The sequence below is a fragment of the Aspergillus niger genome (assembly GCF_000002855.4).
Source record: "Aspergillus niger supercontig An11".
Lineage (NCBI taxonomy): Eukaryota > Fungi > Ascomycota > Eurotiomycetes > Eurotiales > Aspergillaceae > Aspergillus > Aspergillus niger.
In genome coordinates this window covers 113,769-128,588 of record NT_166526.1, presented here as the reverse complement: position 1 = coordinate 128,588, position 14,820 = coordinate 113,769, and the positions used below count along the sequence as shown (strand labels likewise).

The 14,820-nt window shown below is 51.5% G+C and overlaps 6 protein-coding genes across 6 annotated transcripts; 2 read left to right on the top strand and 4 right to left on the bottom strand.

Moving 5' to 3' along the window:
* Positions 1-235: 235 nt before the first annotated feature.
* Positions 236-2,032, top strand: An11g00440 (uncharacterized protein; the record flags this gene model as incomplete). Its single annotated transcript, XM_001394011.3, has 6 exons — positions 236-420; positions 488-657; positions 722-769; positions 823-1,004; positions 1,057-1,398; positions 1,454-2,032. The coding sequence occupies 6 exons, from the start codon at positions 236-238 to the stop codon at positions 2,030-2,032; spliced, it is 1,506 nt and encodes a 501-aa protein (XP_001394048.1).
* Positions 2,033-2,865: 833 nt separating this feature from the next.
* Positions 2,866-4,556, top strand: An11g00430 (uncharacterized protein; the record flags this gene model as incomplete). Its single annotated transcript, XM_059750004.1, has 6 exons — positions 2,866-2,930; positions 2,992-3,166; positions 3,242-3,823; positions 3,885-4,047; positions 4,105-4,227; positions 4,297-4,556. 6 exons carry the CDS (start codon positions 2,866-2,868, stop codon positions 4,554-4,556), a joined length of 1,368 nt encoding a protein of 455 aa, XP_059605436.1.
* A 784-nt stretch (positions 4,557-5,340) lies between these two features.
* An11g00420 (uncharacterized protein) lies at positions 5,341-6,722 on the bottom strand (the record flags this gene model as incomplete). The annotated part of the gene is made up of 6 exons (XM_001394009.3): positions 5,341-5,413; positions 5,472-5,544; positions 5,618-6,151; positions 6,217-6,322; positions 6,438-6,479; positions 6,561-6,722. 6 exons carry the CDS (start codon positions 6,720-6,722, stop codon positions 5,341-5,343), a joined length of 990 nt encoding a protein of 329 aa, XP_001394046.1.
* An 832-nt stretch (positions 6,723-7,554) lies between these two features.
* On the bottom strand, positions 7,555-8,708 carry An11g00410 (uncharacterized protein; the record flags this gene model as incomplete). The annotated part of the gene is made up of 2 exons (XM_001394008.1): positions 7,555-8,456; positions 8,522-8,708. 2 exons carry the CDS (start codon positions 8,706-8,708, stop codon positions 7,555-7,557), a joined length of 1,089 nt encoding a protein of 362 aa, XP_001394045.1.
* Positions 8,709-9,638: 930 nt separating this feature from the next.
* Positions 9,639-11,336, bottom strand: An11g00400 (uncharacterized protein; the record flags this gene model as incomplete). Its single annotated transcript, XM_001394007.3, has 4 exons — positions 9,639-9,975; positions 10,023-10,391; positions 10,448-10,673; positions 10,733-11,336. 4 exons carry the CDS (start codon positions 11,334-11,336, stop codon positions 9,639-9,641), a joined length of 1,536 nt encoding a protein of 511 aa, XP_001394044.1.
* Positions 11,337-11,810: 474 nt separating this feature from the next.
* An11g00390 (uncharacterized protein) lies at positions 11,811-14,373 on the bottom strand (the record flags this gene model as incomplete). Its single annotated transcript, XM_001394006.3, has 5 exons — positions 11,811-11,979; positions 12,240-13,420; positions 13,476-13,490; positions 13,556-13,647; positions 13,710-14,373. The coding sequence occupies 5 exons, from the start codon at positions 14,371-14,373 to the stop codon at positions 11,811-11,813; spliced, it is 2,121 nt and encodes a 706-aa protein (XP_001394043.3).
* Positions 14,374-14,820: the final 447 nt, after the last annotated feature.

Here is a 14,820-nt window from a genome sequence, read left to right as displayed (position 1 = left end):
CAGCCAGCCAGCTCGGATATCGGCATTTCCTGGGAAATTATGAGCCGGATCAGAAGAGAGGATGCTGAGAAATCATTGACGAAGACGACGCAGAGCTAGGATGCTTCGTCATAGAGAGAATGGCAGGCCGGTGGCACCATCCCCGCTTGTCTTTCCGGCTGGACCGTTTATGGCTTTCGTCTCAATCAGACTTACTCTTCGCGTGTAGCATACTGTGACGATATTTGGAAAAAATATGGCATCTCCGCAGATACAGCATGAGGGCCTTCGTGCCATTTTCACGGGGATTGAGAGGGTGTCCGAGGGGGTCACGGTGAATGAGTTTAGGGGTATCAAGTACGCGTCTGTTCCCGCGCGGTTTGAGCGGGCGCAGCCGGTGGATGGCTTTGGGGATGCTGTGGTTGATGCTTCTTCATACGGGTACTGTTTGCAATCGTGTAACGCTGGCAGCATGGATAAGTGCTGATTTGGATTTGATCCTGCTTAGGCCGAGGTGTCCGCAGGTCGATGTCGACGTTCGCCATTTGCTGCGCATTCCAGAGGACTTTCCAATCGAAAGGGAGCCTGAGGATGAGTTTGAATGTCTGAATTTGGACATCACCTGTCCTCCGGCGTCTTCGGCTAAGGGACCTCTTCCTGTGCTCTTGTGGATTTATGGTATGTCATGGGCATACCCTCAATTTACACTGTCAATGGACCAATGGCTAATCATGTCATACAGGAGGATCGCAGGTGGTGACCTTTTGCTCAGCTGCATCGAAGATCTGCGGTAAGTTAGGCCAAGGGAATATCGTCCTTGGAGACTGACAACAGTATCAATAGATCCCGTCAAGATCGTCGCGGACTCTATCAAGTCCGGCCAGCCTATCATCTTCGTCTCAATCAACTATCGACTCAACATCTTCAGCTTTGGCGACGGCAAGGAGAAGAACCTTGCTATCAAGGATCAGAAACTGGGTATTGAGTGGGTGCGGAACAACATCGCTGCCTTTGGAGGCGATCCGGTATGTACTAACTCGCGCGGTTATTTACTAAATCTAACCAACCTTCTTACAGAACAACATCACGTTGGCCGGAGAAAGTGCCGGGGCAGTTTATACGCATGCCCATCTCGTCACTGGTACACCAGTCAAGAGGGCCGTCCTGGCATCTGGATCCCTCTATCTCTCTTCTCCCTTGCCAATAGAGAAGGGCCAGGGACTAATCAATGCGCTGGAAGCCAAGGTGCAGGAACTGGGCGAGCCGTCGCTTCGGTTAGCGTCAGTGCCGGCTCTGTTGCAGGCATTACGAGAGTGCAATGTGAACACTATGTGGATACAGGAGGATGAGGACTTTCAAGGATGGGAAACCAAGTCCGAGCTGGTGGACGAACTCATGATTGGTGATACTGAATATGAGGTGGGTGACCAGTCCACACAATTTATCAAGATAACTACTAATAATAATCATACAGTCGGTTATCTGGAGGAACGGTATCGAGACATTCGATGGAGAAGCGATTACTGCAGCCTTCGAGCAAAATGAGAAATGGGGTCCGAAGCTACGCAAGATGTACCAGGTTGTCGCGGATCGACCCACTGCTTGCAAGTTGGGTGCACTGGACCTTGTGAATGATGTCCGTTATACGCTGCCAGTAGAAGTTGTTGCCGAGAAACTACAGGCAGCTGGGAAACGAGTCTACAAGTATGTGGTTGACCAGGCCAACCCGTGGCAGGCATCCAGCCGAGCCCATCATGCTGTTGACCTGCTATTCTTGTTTGACGGCGCCGACCTGTCCTTCAACCCTGCTGCACAAGCGGTTGGTCAGGAGATGCGGAGCCGTTGGGTGCAGTTCGTCAACGGTGGTAGTCCATGGTCTACCGAGCAGAGATTCGCGTACGGACCTCTGGGGAGCTGCGGAGAGATTTCTGAAGCACAGTTTGCATCTAGACGGCGGGTTGAGCATGTTAAAGTTCTTAGGGAGGCTGGAATGGGTGTCTATATGCCTATTGTATTTGCCTTGACGGCAGGCAAGATTAGCTTGTTGAATTAGACAGTGATATAGTTCAATACAGCTTCATAACCAATTCGCCACACTAAATACAGGAATCTCCACTTATGATATTCTTTACCTTTTCTTTTTTTGTATTGCCGTAAGCTGTGAGATATTGGTGATACAAAGCAGATAGTTAGATATTGCTTCTTGGAGTATATGCAGAAGAGCAGTATACATCGGCAATTCCAGCGATGGCTGCTACCCGGGGGTGTCCCCGCAAGCGCAAAGGCGGGCAAACTTCCCCACCGTTACTCAGGCCTGACTCATGTGGGGTCGCTCCACTGGTCGATGCCTGAGGTGCCTGATGCTGCCTGAGTCCTTCATTGCTTGTACTACTCTCGGCAACACTCCCCCCTCGACATCTGCCGAACATCCCCCCCAATTGCTCGCCAACTTCCCATATCGTATGCAATCCATTCAATACTCCCAAACTCTGGTCTCATCCATCAATCCTGACTTGCTGTCTTTGAATCAGCTGGCCCGGATATCCGGATGGCCAGCGGTCTGATTAATTGCTCTATAATGGCCTCCCGCTTGGACCGACTCCACCAGCTCAAGTATATGAGCCTGCTGGAACCTACCCCGGCTGTCCTCCCCATATATCACGATTCATGACTCTATAAACACCGTGTTCCCTTACACAAACCCTTTTTCCACCTACAATAGCTACTTTCCTGAGACCTATCACCCATCATGCCCTCCACAAGTGACCTCGCCGACCCCAAAGAATACCAGAAGATCTTCCACTGGGCAGAGACACAGAAGGATGGTACCATTCCCTCCTTCGCTACTAGACGGAATGATCCCTATGAGGTAAGTGTTCTGTGCCAATGCCTACCCTCTTCTTACCGTCACTAACTCAAGCGCAACAGTACCAAGCCGGATTCGGCAACTCGTATGTCAAAGCGCTCCCCTGCATCTAGCGATTCAACTGGCTGATGTAGTTAATCTACTAGGTTCGCCTCTGAGGCTGTGCCTGGCACCCTTCCACAGGGCCAAAACAGCCCTCGTAACGTCCGCTTTGGCCTGTACGCTGAGCAGATGACGGCCACGGCCTTCATTGCCCCGAGACATTGCAACAAGAAGGCATGGCTGTACCGTGCCCGTCCGGCTGTTGCCCACCAGGGATTCGTATGTCTTGCAGCTCTGTCATCGACGATTGCTATCTACTGACAGTGACTGTAGACCGATCTTCCCGACAACAAGGACACAGAATCCAACTTTCTCCCTCTGAACCCTCGCGTCCATGTCTCTCCTACCCAGCTTGCCTGGTACCCCTTCGACATCCCAACCAATGGCGAAGTAGACTTTGTGTCTGGTCTGAAGACTGTGGCTGGCTCAGGCGAGCCAACCCTTCGTGAGGGTCTGGCCACCCACGTCTATGTTGCTAACACCAGCATGACCAAGAAGGCCTTTGTCAACTCTGATGGTGAGATGGCTATCGTCCCTCAACAGGGTGCACTGGATATTCAGACCGAATTTGGTCCCTTGTTCGTCCAGCCTGGAGAGATTGTCATTATCCAACGTGGCATCCGTTTCCGCGTAGAGCTTCCTGATGGGCCTTCTCGTGGTTACATCCTTGAGATCTGGGGTAGTCAGTTTGAACTCCCCGAGCTGGGACCCCTGGGTGCCAACGGTCTCGCCAATGCACGGGACTTCCTCTACCCCACGGCAAAGTATGAGATCTCCAAGGAGCCTTGGGAGGTTGTGTACAAGCTGGGCGGAAAGTTCTTCAAGAGCACACAAAACCACAGTCCGTTTGACGTGGTTGCCTGGCACGGCAACTATGTATGCTTTCATTCCCTTTCCGGCATGCTTCCAAGCAATAGTATACTAATTCATCATACAGGTGCCCTACAAGTACGACATGACCAAGTTCGTCAACGTCGGTTCTATTTCCGTTGATCACATCGATCCCTCTATCTTCTGTGTTCTTACAGCCAAGTCCCGGGATCCCACGGCTCCTTTGGCCGATCTACTCATCTTCTCTCCTCGCTGGGATGTTGCATCGCGTACGTTCCGCCCGCAGACTGAAGTTGCCTGACTCTTGCTAACAACAACAATGATAGACACCTACCGACCTCCATACTACCACCGCAACGCCGCCTCCGAACTGATGGGTCTCATCTACGGCGACTACGGCGGTCGTTCCGACGCCTTCCAGCCTGGAAGTGTCTCCTTCGAATGTGGAAGTAAGCATCACCCCTACCCCCCGATTCCAAATTTAAAAAAGCCACACAGCTAACCTACTGATCAACCAGTGGTCCCTCACGGCGTAGCCTACGAAGAATTCAAAGCCGCCACGGAAGTCGACCCGCCGGCCATGCGGATCTCCGAAGCCTCAATGGCATTCATGTTCGAGTCGAGTCGCCCATTCACCATCACAGACTACGCCTGGACAAGCAACAAGCGACACGAGCACGAGCCTAAGATGTGGGATAATCTCGTCGACAACTTCTCCAAGCACGAGAAAGAAGTCGAAGAGTTATTGGCCAAGAAGGCCCAGGGGATGAAGATCTAACTTTTGTATATATAGCAGATATGTTGCTAGTCTGCTGTGTTTTGCTTTCCTCCTTGAGCTTAGCCATTCCTCCTTTTCTGTGTGCATGTTCTTGTTCTTGTTCATGTTTTATGCCTGTGATTGTTATGATTGTATTACTAGGTGTCTTTGTCTGTACATATTTGAGACACTAGTCATATATGCCAACATTATTCTTGTGATTTGTGAAGAAGCGTGACGTGTGCATGACGTATAGTATATTCAGGGACCATCATTTGTAGAATGCCGACGTCTAGAGATTTCAAACATTTCCTTGTATTCTTGAGGGAAACAGAAAGAAGACTTGGGAAGCTCATTCGACTTGTTAAGAGAGGGGCAACAATGCAGGACATATCCACCACATGCTCGAATATGCCTGAAAACACGACAGATTGGCACAAAAGGATGAACAATTACGGTTGGTCTGTCACATTGGGCTCAAAGCCCACAATGCAAGTGGTCGTGTATGTCTACCTGAGGCGCATACCGGTTTTCAGGCAGCGACACAGGGCAGCACCCCACCAAGTGGCAAAACAAAAACACAATGTATGTGTTATGACAGTACAGAATAAGCAGCAAGTCTCGGTACGTCTTTTATTTTCATGAATTGGTATCAACACGGTCAGAAATACGGACATACAATTATTTAGGCCAGACCGTTTTGGTTGTGTCTTTCCGTTGCCAAACGTCCCAGGAGCCCTTTCGAAGGGTCGGAGAACCTCAACTTGCCAGAGGTGAGCCGGTTATGTCTATCACAAAAATCAAATCACAGGAAGTAGTCGGGTGTGCGCCTCGAGACCATGGGTTCTCCTGCGCGCGGGCAGGGATCGAATTGTAAGCTGTAGATTGTGTCAGTAATTTCTTCTCCAGTTTGCAATGATGGGGCCAACCACATACAAGGTATATTTCAGATGCTCGTCAATTTCCATAATTGCGGCTTGGTTACCGCAGCGGTAGCAGTAGTTAGGAGCTGGAGAGATGTGGTTAGCCGTAACCACCAATCCCGCGAGACAAGAGCCAAAATTTGCCGTGCAGCAGCATACCGGAGAAAATCGTGACCACATTTCTATCCTGGGACCAGTTGTAACCCTCCATTACCAGCTGGTGCGCCCGTGCCACCAGAGTCAAGCCATTGTTGTGATTAAATGCCTCCGAAATATCCTGCCCGAATGTGTATCCAGCACCACGGGGAGAGATACCCCAGCCGCATCGGTCGTCGGGATCACTCCACAGAAGGTCGCACATGGGACCCTCGTGCGGGACCTCCTGAATCCGATCCAGAGAGCGGATGTTGTCGAGGGTGTCGATCGACGGACTCAGACCGCCGTGCAGACAGAAGATCTGGTTCTCGATAAGTGCGGTGAGGGGGAGGTAGTCGAAAAGGTCGGTGAAGTATTTCCACACGTTAGCGTTGCCGTACTTGCGCAGGCACTCATCGTAGAAGCCGTAGACTTGCGTGATCTGGCGCGATTCGTGGTTTCCTCGCAGAATGGTGATACGCTGGGGGTAACGGATTTTGAGGCAGACAAGGAGCGTGACGGTCTCTACAGAGTAGTAACCACGGTCGACGTAGTCACCTAGTGGGCGGGCGGGTGAGCCAAGGGGGACGACTGGCATAAGCGGTCACAAGGCGCCAACTCACCCATGAACAGGTAGTTTGTATCCGGATTGGGGCCACCAATGCGGAAGAGCTCCATCAGATCGTGGAACTGGCCGTGTATATCACCGCACACAGTTACTGGACATTTCTATAGATTGAAGAGAGTCAGTTCCGATCGGTCGCAACGGCCGCGGGGCCACGACCAGTGGCCGGGCAGCGCGGGAAGGGCCACAACAACAATAGCAGAAAAGTCAATCACATACCACGGGCTGCACGTTCGACTCATCCTGCAGAACCTCTCTTGCCTATGTAGAAAAAAACACGACCACGATTAGGATTATTCATCTCCAAAAAACACCTAAGTTCCCAGCAGAAGCAGCACACACCCGATCACAAAGCCTCCGGACATCTTCCTCCGCTAGTTGCTTGCAGGTCATCAAGCTTTCGATCCATCCGTCGAGGGTGGGTATGGACCCCGGGTCGGTGGTCGGGGAGAGGTGGTGAGGTTCGGGCGACCGCGCCGTATCGATCTCCATGTTATTGTCCATTGAAAGTAACCACCGCGAGTGAAGATGAGGGTGGTGGGGGAAAAGAGAGCGAGTTCAGGACGAATGCAACCGAGGGGTGGTGGAGCGGGACCAACTGGGGAGGGGAGGTCTCGTGAGAGGGAGGCGTGGATTTCTTAGAGGGGAACCAGGTCGGTCGGACGAGACACGGTGCACCAACGGAAATTGAACGACGGATCAACGATGGGACAGCAAACCCTATCGCCTACAGATTGAAGAAAGATAAGAGGGGCAAATAAGGGGGGGAGAAATGTGGAGGGATTGGGGGGGGGGGGGGGGAAAGAAGAAGAAAGATGAAGGCAAAGGTTGGGGGAGGGGAAGACTTGGGAAGAGAGAGAATAGGGAAAGGGAGGTGTGAGCTGGGATGGCGGTGGTGCTGGTTTGGTGGTGGTCAGTGGAACAGTCAGAGGTCCAACTAGCAGTCACTAAACTCATGTTCTCTTGAGGTGGTGCGAAACTCGCCCGCCCAAAACTGGGCTTCCCAGTCCGTGCGCCACACCGCCCGCCTTCCCCTTCCAGCTTTGCATTAGCCACACTTACCCTGTTCTTCTCGTTCTTTTTTTCTGGGCCCCAGAATAATTACTACAGCTTCTATGGTTCCCGCCACAGCAAAAACCAGAGCATCCATTGAATGTATTGATTACACGAAATAGTAAACATATCGACTTAATTCAAAACAGAATAACACTAATCCTAACATTCATATACATACAAATCATATCATCACTCATTCTGTGTCATCACGTCGTGCACACTAACGAATTATGTACCGTGTAGTTCAAACTTTGCTCTCCCTCAGCCTCAGCCGCCGCGCTTAAATGATGTCACCACCAAATCCCCCGAACCCTCCGCCAAACCCGCGTCCCCCATACGGCCCCTGTCCTCGTCCAAACGGTGCCCCTTGTCCGGGTCCTACCGGATCATACCGCGATCCTGGTGGTGCTTGGGGATCGTAACCTTGTCCACGAGGTCCACCAAACAGAGGATCATCGAACGTGGGGTGCATACCACCACCACCGCCGCCGCCACCTCCCAGCCCAGGGCCTACGCCTCCTCGCAAAGGATCATTTGGGCCTAATCCGGCAGGGTACAAATCGCGGTCTCCAATACTCAACGGATTTCTTCCCCCCATACCTCCCGGGTATCCTCGGGGTGGTCTCTGGATCTCGAACTCATCCTCGAATCCTGGTGGAGGAAAGTCCCCCGCGGGAATGGGTCGTCGGGGAGGCACCGCTAGGGGGTCGTCAAATGGATACGGGCGAGCGGGTTGGGGCATCGGATCGTCTCGTAAGGGATCATGGCGTGGAGGTCTTTCCAGAGTTCTCTCGCGCAACGTCTCCTGTGGCTGATCGGACGAATCTTCGTAGCCTTCTTTGTACAATCCAGGCGCCAGCTTCTGCATGACGTTGATCTTGAATAATCCGATCAGGTCCTGGACACGAGAGGGAGATATAAATGCTTCGCGCAGTGCTGCTGGGAGATCATCGCCGGTAGTGGTCAAGGGAAGGGCTGATTCGGAGACGTAGTCTTTCACGGGGAGATCGAAGGATGTAGTTCTGTCATCGCCCAGAGCCAAGGCGAAAATGACAGCGTTATTTCCAAGTCGGCTAATCTTGAGCAGATACTGCATCGACGACTGTGAGTGGGCGTAACGGAAGGCAAAGGCCGTGTTGGCGTTCCATTCTGCGGGGAGTGAGGGGCTCTCGGATTGGTTCTCTGCAAGGTTGAGAATCATCAGTAAGGCGTACTTGATTACCTTGCAATGGTCGCATCGCACATACCTAGCGTATGATCTTCCCCAAGCCCGACTAAGCGAAAGCCGACTGCTGTCATAGACGCATGGCCAACTAGAGCGATCGCCTCGTATGGCGTCTTGAGACTAGGCGGCGCGGCCCCATCTCCGCGAAGAGCTGTTGCGGCGATCGCCAACACACTGTCCGAGCTCAAGGAGCCAGTGCTTTCAGCCATCTTGGTGGATGACAAAAGATGTTTTTGGAAGGAGAAGTAGTGGGATGTGAGTGCGAAGATGTCTTGATTTAAGAGGGGACTTGAGGGCGCTTACGACTTCATTGCAGCCTGCGGAGAACCTCGTAACCAGTGATTAGTCAGGATCGCGCCTTTCCAGATGCATAACTAGTTATTGTTCAGATTACCATCTGCGATATCTGCGCATCAAAGACAGTCAGGTATTATCATTTTACATATTGATACATAGTGATCATACTTCTAAAACACATGTCCCATCCTTTGATTTAGCACAGAACTTTTAGACCAGTCGTAGAGCATTATAGACTGGGTCAGAGTTATTGATTCACGTTACTAGTATATATCTCACGGCATTTGAATGTCAGTAGTAATACTACATGCTAGTGTCAACCAACTTGGTCAATTAGCTTGGACTACAATTACTCTTAGCATACAACATATATTTGCTCCTTAGAGCATTACTGATTGGTCTGAGAGGTTGCAGACTCCGCTCTAATGAGAACATGCTGATGAGTGATGATGGGATTAGCATCCGATTACGTTAGCTGACGAGGCAGTAGCGTGACACGAAAGATTGATAAGGAGAACCATCCCAGATACTAACACCTTCACGAGAGCATCTCCCTTTGAGAATCCAGGCTTGATGTAGGGGATGGCCGGTCAGTGCGACACAACTACTGCTAAAGCTAGCTTCCTTCACAGACTTACAGCTTCAACTTTATCACAAAACCTAAAATTCACCTAGAACTCGCCGACTATGTTTCAAGTCTGAAAACCTTCCTGCAGGAACCTGTGTCATAAGGCGAATGCTGTTGGTAGTAGCATCTATTATGAATCCAGAGGTAAATGTGATAACGGTAGCCAATACCCGATGACTATACCCCGTCCCGCAGGGTCTATTGAAATTTATTTTTACAACATCGCCTTGGGGAACTTCTTCATCGCCTGACGAACTCCCAAATCGGCCAGAATCTCCTCCGTGCCACCCAAGATGGCGTCAAACTTGTATGTCCGGTGGAACATCTCGATGACCTTACCCATGCCGGTCTGGGTCAAACCTCGTCCACCAAAGATGTTGGTCGCAAGGTCCGCGATCTCCTGTGCTGAGCGGGTGGCATGAGACTTGAGCAGGCCAATGGGGCCACCCAGATTAGCTGACTGCTGCGCATAGGTCATGTTGCACATCTGGTATGCAATAGATTCCAGCCAGGCCTGGTTCGATTCGCAAAGTGAAATCATTCGGGCAAGTCTGAAATATGTTAGCCTGTCGGAAGGGTATCCAGATAGATGACTTACTTTTGCCGCATAACAGGCTGCTCAATCAGCTTCTTGCCGAAGACAATGCGTTGGTTACACCACTTCATGCACTCCTCCACAACGGTCATGCACATGCGGACCACACTGCAAACCATCATGAAGCGCTCGTGGTTGAAATTGCTCATAATCACAATGAAACCTTTGTCTTCCTCACCCAAAAGGTTCTCCACAGGGACCTTGACGTTCTCAAACTGAACAAACGCGGTGGCAGCCGCTGTCGAGTAGGAGGTCTTGATCTGCTTAGTCTCGACCCCTTCGTCGCGGGGAATCAAGAGCACAGAGAAACCCTTTTCGGTCCGGCAGCCAGTGACAAAGTAGTCACAGAACATGCCATTGGTGATCCATTTCCTGGAATAGTGGTAAGTTCATGTACCTTTGAGCAAAAAGACTGGAGGTATGCGTACTTGGTTCCGTTCACGATGTAGTGCTTGCCGTCAGGGGTTTTCTTCGCGGTTGTGCGAAGACCAGCGACATCACTACCAGCAAATGCCTCTGTAACCGCCAGGCACATCTTCTTCTTTCCAGACAGGACTTCGTCAGTGATCTTCTGCCGAAGAGGCTCATTGCGAAGCCACTGCTGAACGGCAGTCAAGCTGATACACATGCCTGCCATGTTACCATCCTGAAAGCCTGCAATCTGTCAGTATCAGCGTTCCTCTGGCCCAGGCAAACATGAAGAGCCAACTAACCCCGAGCATTAGATCTCACCAACTCCTGTGAGAGCACCATGTCATGCAAGTAGTCGAACTCCTTTCCATCGATGACCCCGCCCAGGAGCTTCCGCCCGTGCAAATGCTTTCCTGGACCCAAGCGCATTGCTAGAATTCCCGCCTCCGCCATGCGATCGATCAACTCCTGACTGATATAGGTGCCATCCTTCTCCTTCTCTTGCGCCTCAGGGGTTATATAGCGATCAGTGAACTCTCGGAGCGCTTTCTGAAGACGACGGTGACTGTCATTGAAGTAGGGGCTCTTGAATTGCGGACGCAACCACAGAGGCTCGGCGTAAGGAACCTGGCTCAGGCTGCCGGGCTCGGGGGTGACAATTTCCGGGGTTTCGCCAGCTACCGTTCCAATGCAAAGATCCTTGTACTTCTCGAGGACTTCCTGTCGATGAAGGTTATAGAAATCGACCGTGGCATCCGTGCCTGCGATCTGGTTCAGAACAACACTGCCACCGGGATGTGCGTCGATAAAATCGGTCAAATCGTAAACGCGGTGATCGATAATGCACCAGACAGAGTCCTCCGTGTTGTGCTGCGCAACCTCGGCGCGGGTGAAGGTCTTCGACATGGTCGCGTTGGTGCTAACGTCGCAGCTTCAGATACCACCAAAACAAAAGAAAGTCCAGAGCCTTGCAGAAATACAACAAGAGCTGCAGAAACAAGAATGCGGGGAAGTAAATCGGTCCACGGCCTGGTTTTAAGTCATTGTTGCCAATCAATGCGAGTGGATTAGTATCCCTTAAGCATGCCCCGATGGGCCGAGGCTTTTACCGCATTAGGTAAGGCCGATCATCTGAAAGTTCACCGAGACCAAGGTTTGCTTCAGCTTTGGACCCTCTTCGCGTCTCTCATTATTGTTCGGCTCTAATAAAACTTTGAGATCGTGTCCTCAATGAGAGTCTCCTCGAGCTTACAATATTGGAAACGAAATTAGAGGACGGCATGTGAAGCATTGACGGACCAAGTGAATAACGTGTCGTATACAGAACAGCGCGTGATGCCACTATCAGGCAATCGGCCAATTTACCCGGAACTGCCTCGGTTATGCTGACCTTGGAACGGACCACAACGGCTCAGATTGGTGGCGTATGATCTCAAATATGAGAATTGACGCAGCTGGTAGTGGCTCGAGCTTTTCGGAGCCAATGACAGACAGGATGACAGGAGTCTGGCCGTAGATCGGCTGCGGAGGCAGAATGAGACGACCTGTTCTGCACAATCATCATAAACACAGGATGTCTAAGGAAATAGTCTACAATATGCATGGCGATCTACTATCCGAATAGTCTTATTTGACTGTGTATTCTCCAAATTATGAAATTGATCCTTTCATATTCTAGCACTAAAAGCAGCACCTAACACGGCCTCTGCCTTTACTATTCGCAAAATGCGTATGAAGTTCGACAACAGTCTATACACACCCTTCCCCTCCTACGAAACCTCCAACCTCAACGCATCGTACTGCACATACACGGTCGCCGGCAAAATCGCTGTCTCCGTATCCGTCGCGTTATACGGGAGATGCAAGGTCAAAACATTGTTGCCGACCTTCAGCCAGTCCGCCGGGAACTCCATGCGGGAGCGAACCTGATAGCAACTCACAGCCGACCGTACAATACAGCTGCTCGACTGATTGAACCCGATAAGAAGGGTCAACGGCTCGGCCTGATCGTTGATATAACTCTCCAGCGCGAGGTTGGTATATGGCTCCGATGCATTGTATACGTCCGTATTGCCGGATGCTGCTTTCGCTCCCGCCAATTGGATTGTGAGAGTGGCCTTGGACCGCTCTGCAAGATCGTCCTCACTCAGAGGGAAGTTGATCGTCCAGTCGTGCGTGGTATCGTATTCGACGCGCGGATCGTTCGGTGTCGGCCCGAATACAGACCAGTGGACCGTGTTCAGATCGGTTGCTGGATCACTGGTACCAATGGTATAGTTGATTCCGTCCGGGAAGTCAGATTGCCAGTCATATGCGCCCCAATAGATCAGGTACTCTGGCGGGTGAAGAGGGTGTGTGGGGTCCCTGGCAACTCCATGTCGAAACTCCCCGGAAGACTTGTCCGGTGTGCCTAGTCTCCAGATCTCAGTGCCTGCGGACTCAGCCTCCCAGGTTTCTTGGATGGTAGTTTTCTTGCCGGCCTTCACTTGCACGCCGTCGCGTACGAAGTCACCAAAGATTCCGTCGGCGTATACAGTAAGTCGGTACGGGCCCTCTTTGACATGGTCCACGCTGAAATGCCCGGAGTCGTCGATCTCAGCCCAATACTGGTATGATGATGAGTTCACCGAGTTGTCCTGGAAATACTGCCCGTCCACGGTCAGGACTGCGATAGGTCTAGTGGCACCTTTGGGTAGCTTAATCTTCCCTTGAACGCTGCCGCGTTGACTGGAAGGCGTGTATCCGACCACGTGTTTGGCGATGGAGTCGTAGAAGTCGACGTTCCAGCTCGGATCTGCCAGGGTTTCCGCGTCAGATTTCAGCTCTTGTAGAGACGCAGTGGAGCCTTTTCCGCCGTTGAAGTGATAGTATTGAGGGCCGAAAGTGCGATCAAAGCCGTAGGTGATGTTAGGAGTGCCTTCGCCGTGGTGATTGGACACGAGGTAGTTGTAGACGATGCCGTCGACGGTGAGATCCGAGTGCAGGGGGCCCTAAGGCAAATGGTCAGCATTTTCTCCAATCAATTGAGAGAACGCAGTGACATACACCGTAGTAAGTATCCTAAACAGAACAGAGAAATGCACCATTAGCCAGGGCTCCGATACACCTTCCAAGATCCAAAATACCTTAGTATTCATAACCAACCAAGCCCCAAACGTACTCCCATTCGATGTACTCCCATCGGCATACATGCCATGAACGGAATTATCCCTCCACGCTAGTAAGCAAAACCACAAGTCAGCCAACCCCATCCCCTTGACAATAGACACAAAAACATACCATTGGAAAACGTATACTTAGTAAAATAATCCGCAAACTGCACATAATACTCATCAGTCGGAGTATTATTGAACGTCCAGGTCGCATCCTGCACCACCACCTCCTCTTCCACAGCCTTCTTACTCGGCAACGGCGCCGTCTGCACCTCACTCGAAGACAAATGAGTCCAAAGCTCCGTATTGGGCCGAAACAAGGTGCGGAATTCCTGCAGATTGCGCAAATATGGCGTCGTCTCGTTGTAGTACGCTAACCGGCTGAATGTATGGAGCCCTGTTTCGCCGTCGCGCAGGAACCAGTATTGTTGGAAATGTTGGCCCGTCGGCGGGTAGGTCTCGTCCATGAGGACGCCTGCATAGCTGGTTCCGGATTTGTCGGTGCCGGTGAAGAGTTGCAGGGTTGGGGAGGTGGAGCCCGGCGTGTAGAAGCCGGAGGGGATGCAGTAGCAGTCGAGGTAGGGGCCGACGCCGGTGTCGCCAGATTGGGGACCTAGGAGGTCTTGGTTGTCGAGGTAGAGGTCGGTGATTCGGCCTTGGGATTTGGAGAAGTTTGCTGTGAGGCGGTTGTTGGTCAGGGTTATGGTGGTGTTGGTTTGGGAGGTGTGCAGGGTCGCGGAGGTGAGGGTGAGGAGGAGGGAGGCTGGGATGAGGGGGTGGAGGAGGCGCATTGTGATGGCGCTTTGGGTGGTGCGATTGAGAGGAGATTGTTGTGCACCCTGTATACGGAATTGAAGGGTTCAATGGAGAAAAGATTGCATGCCATCTTATAGTTTCTGTGATGGTGAGAGTGCTGGAGGGCGGGTGGCATTACCCCGAATGAGGAGGTTGACAACATGTTGTTGTGCAGGGCCAAGAGGTATGCGCGATGCATGACAGGAAGAAATTACTGCAATGATACTGTTAGGAGCTTTTTAATGGCTGCAGAAGCAGTCGCTTAAGATCCGGGGTAAAATCGCGGGGAATTCAGCAGCCAAGCGAGACGGATAAATTGTTGTCAGTTCCTTCGACGGAGAAAATGCTCGGCCAGCATTGTCCCGATAATTCCTGTAGCTTTGATCCCCTCATCAGCTGAATTATCTGTGGAGAAGCTGTCATAAACTACCATGAGGAGCACT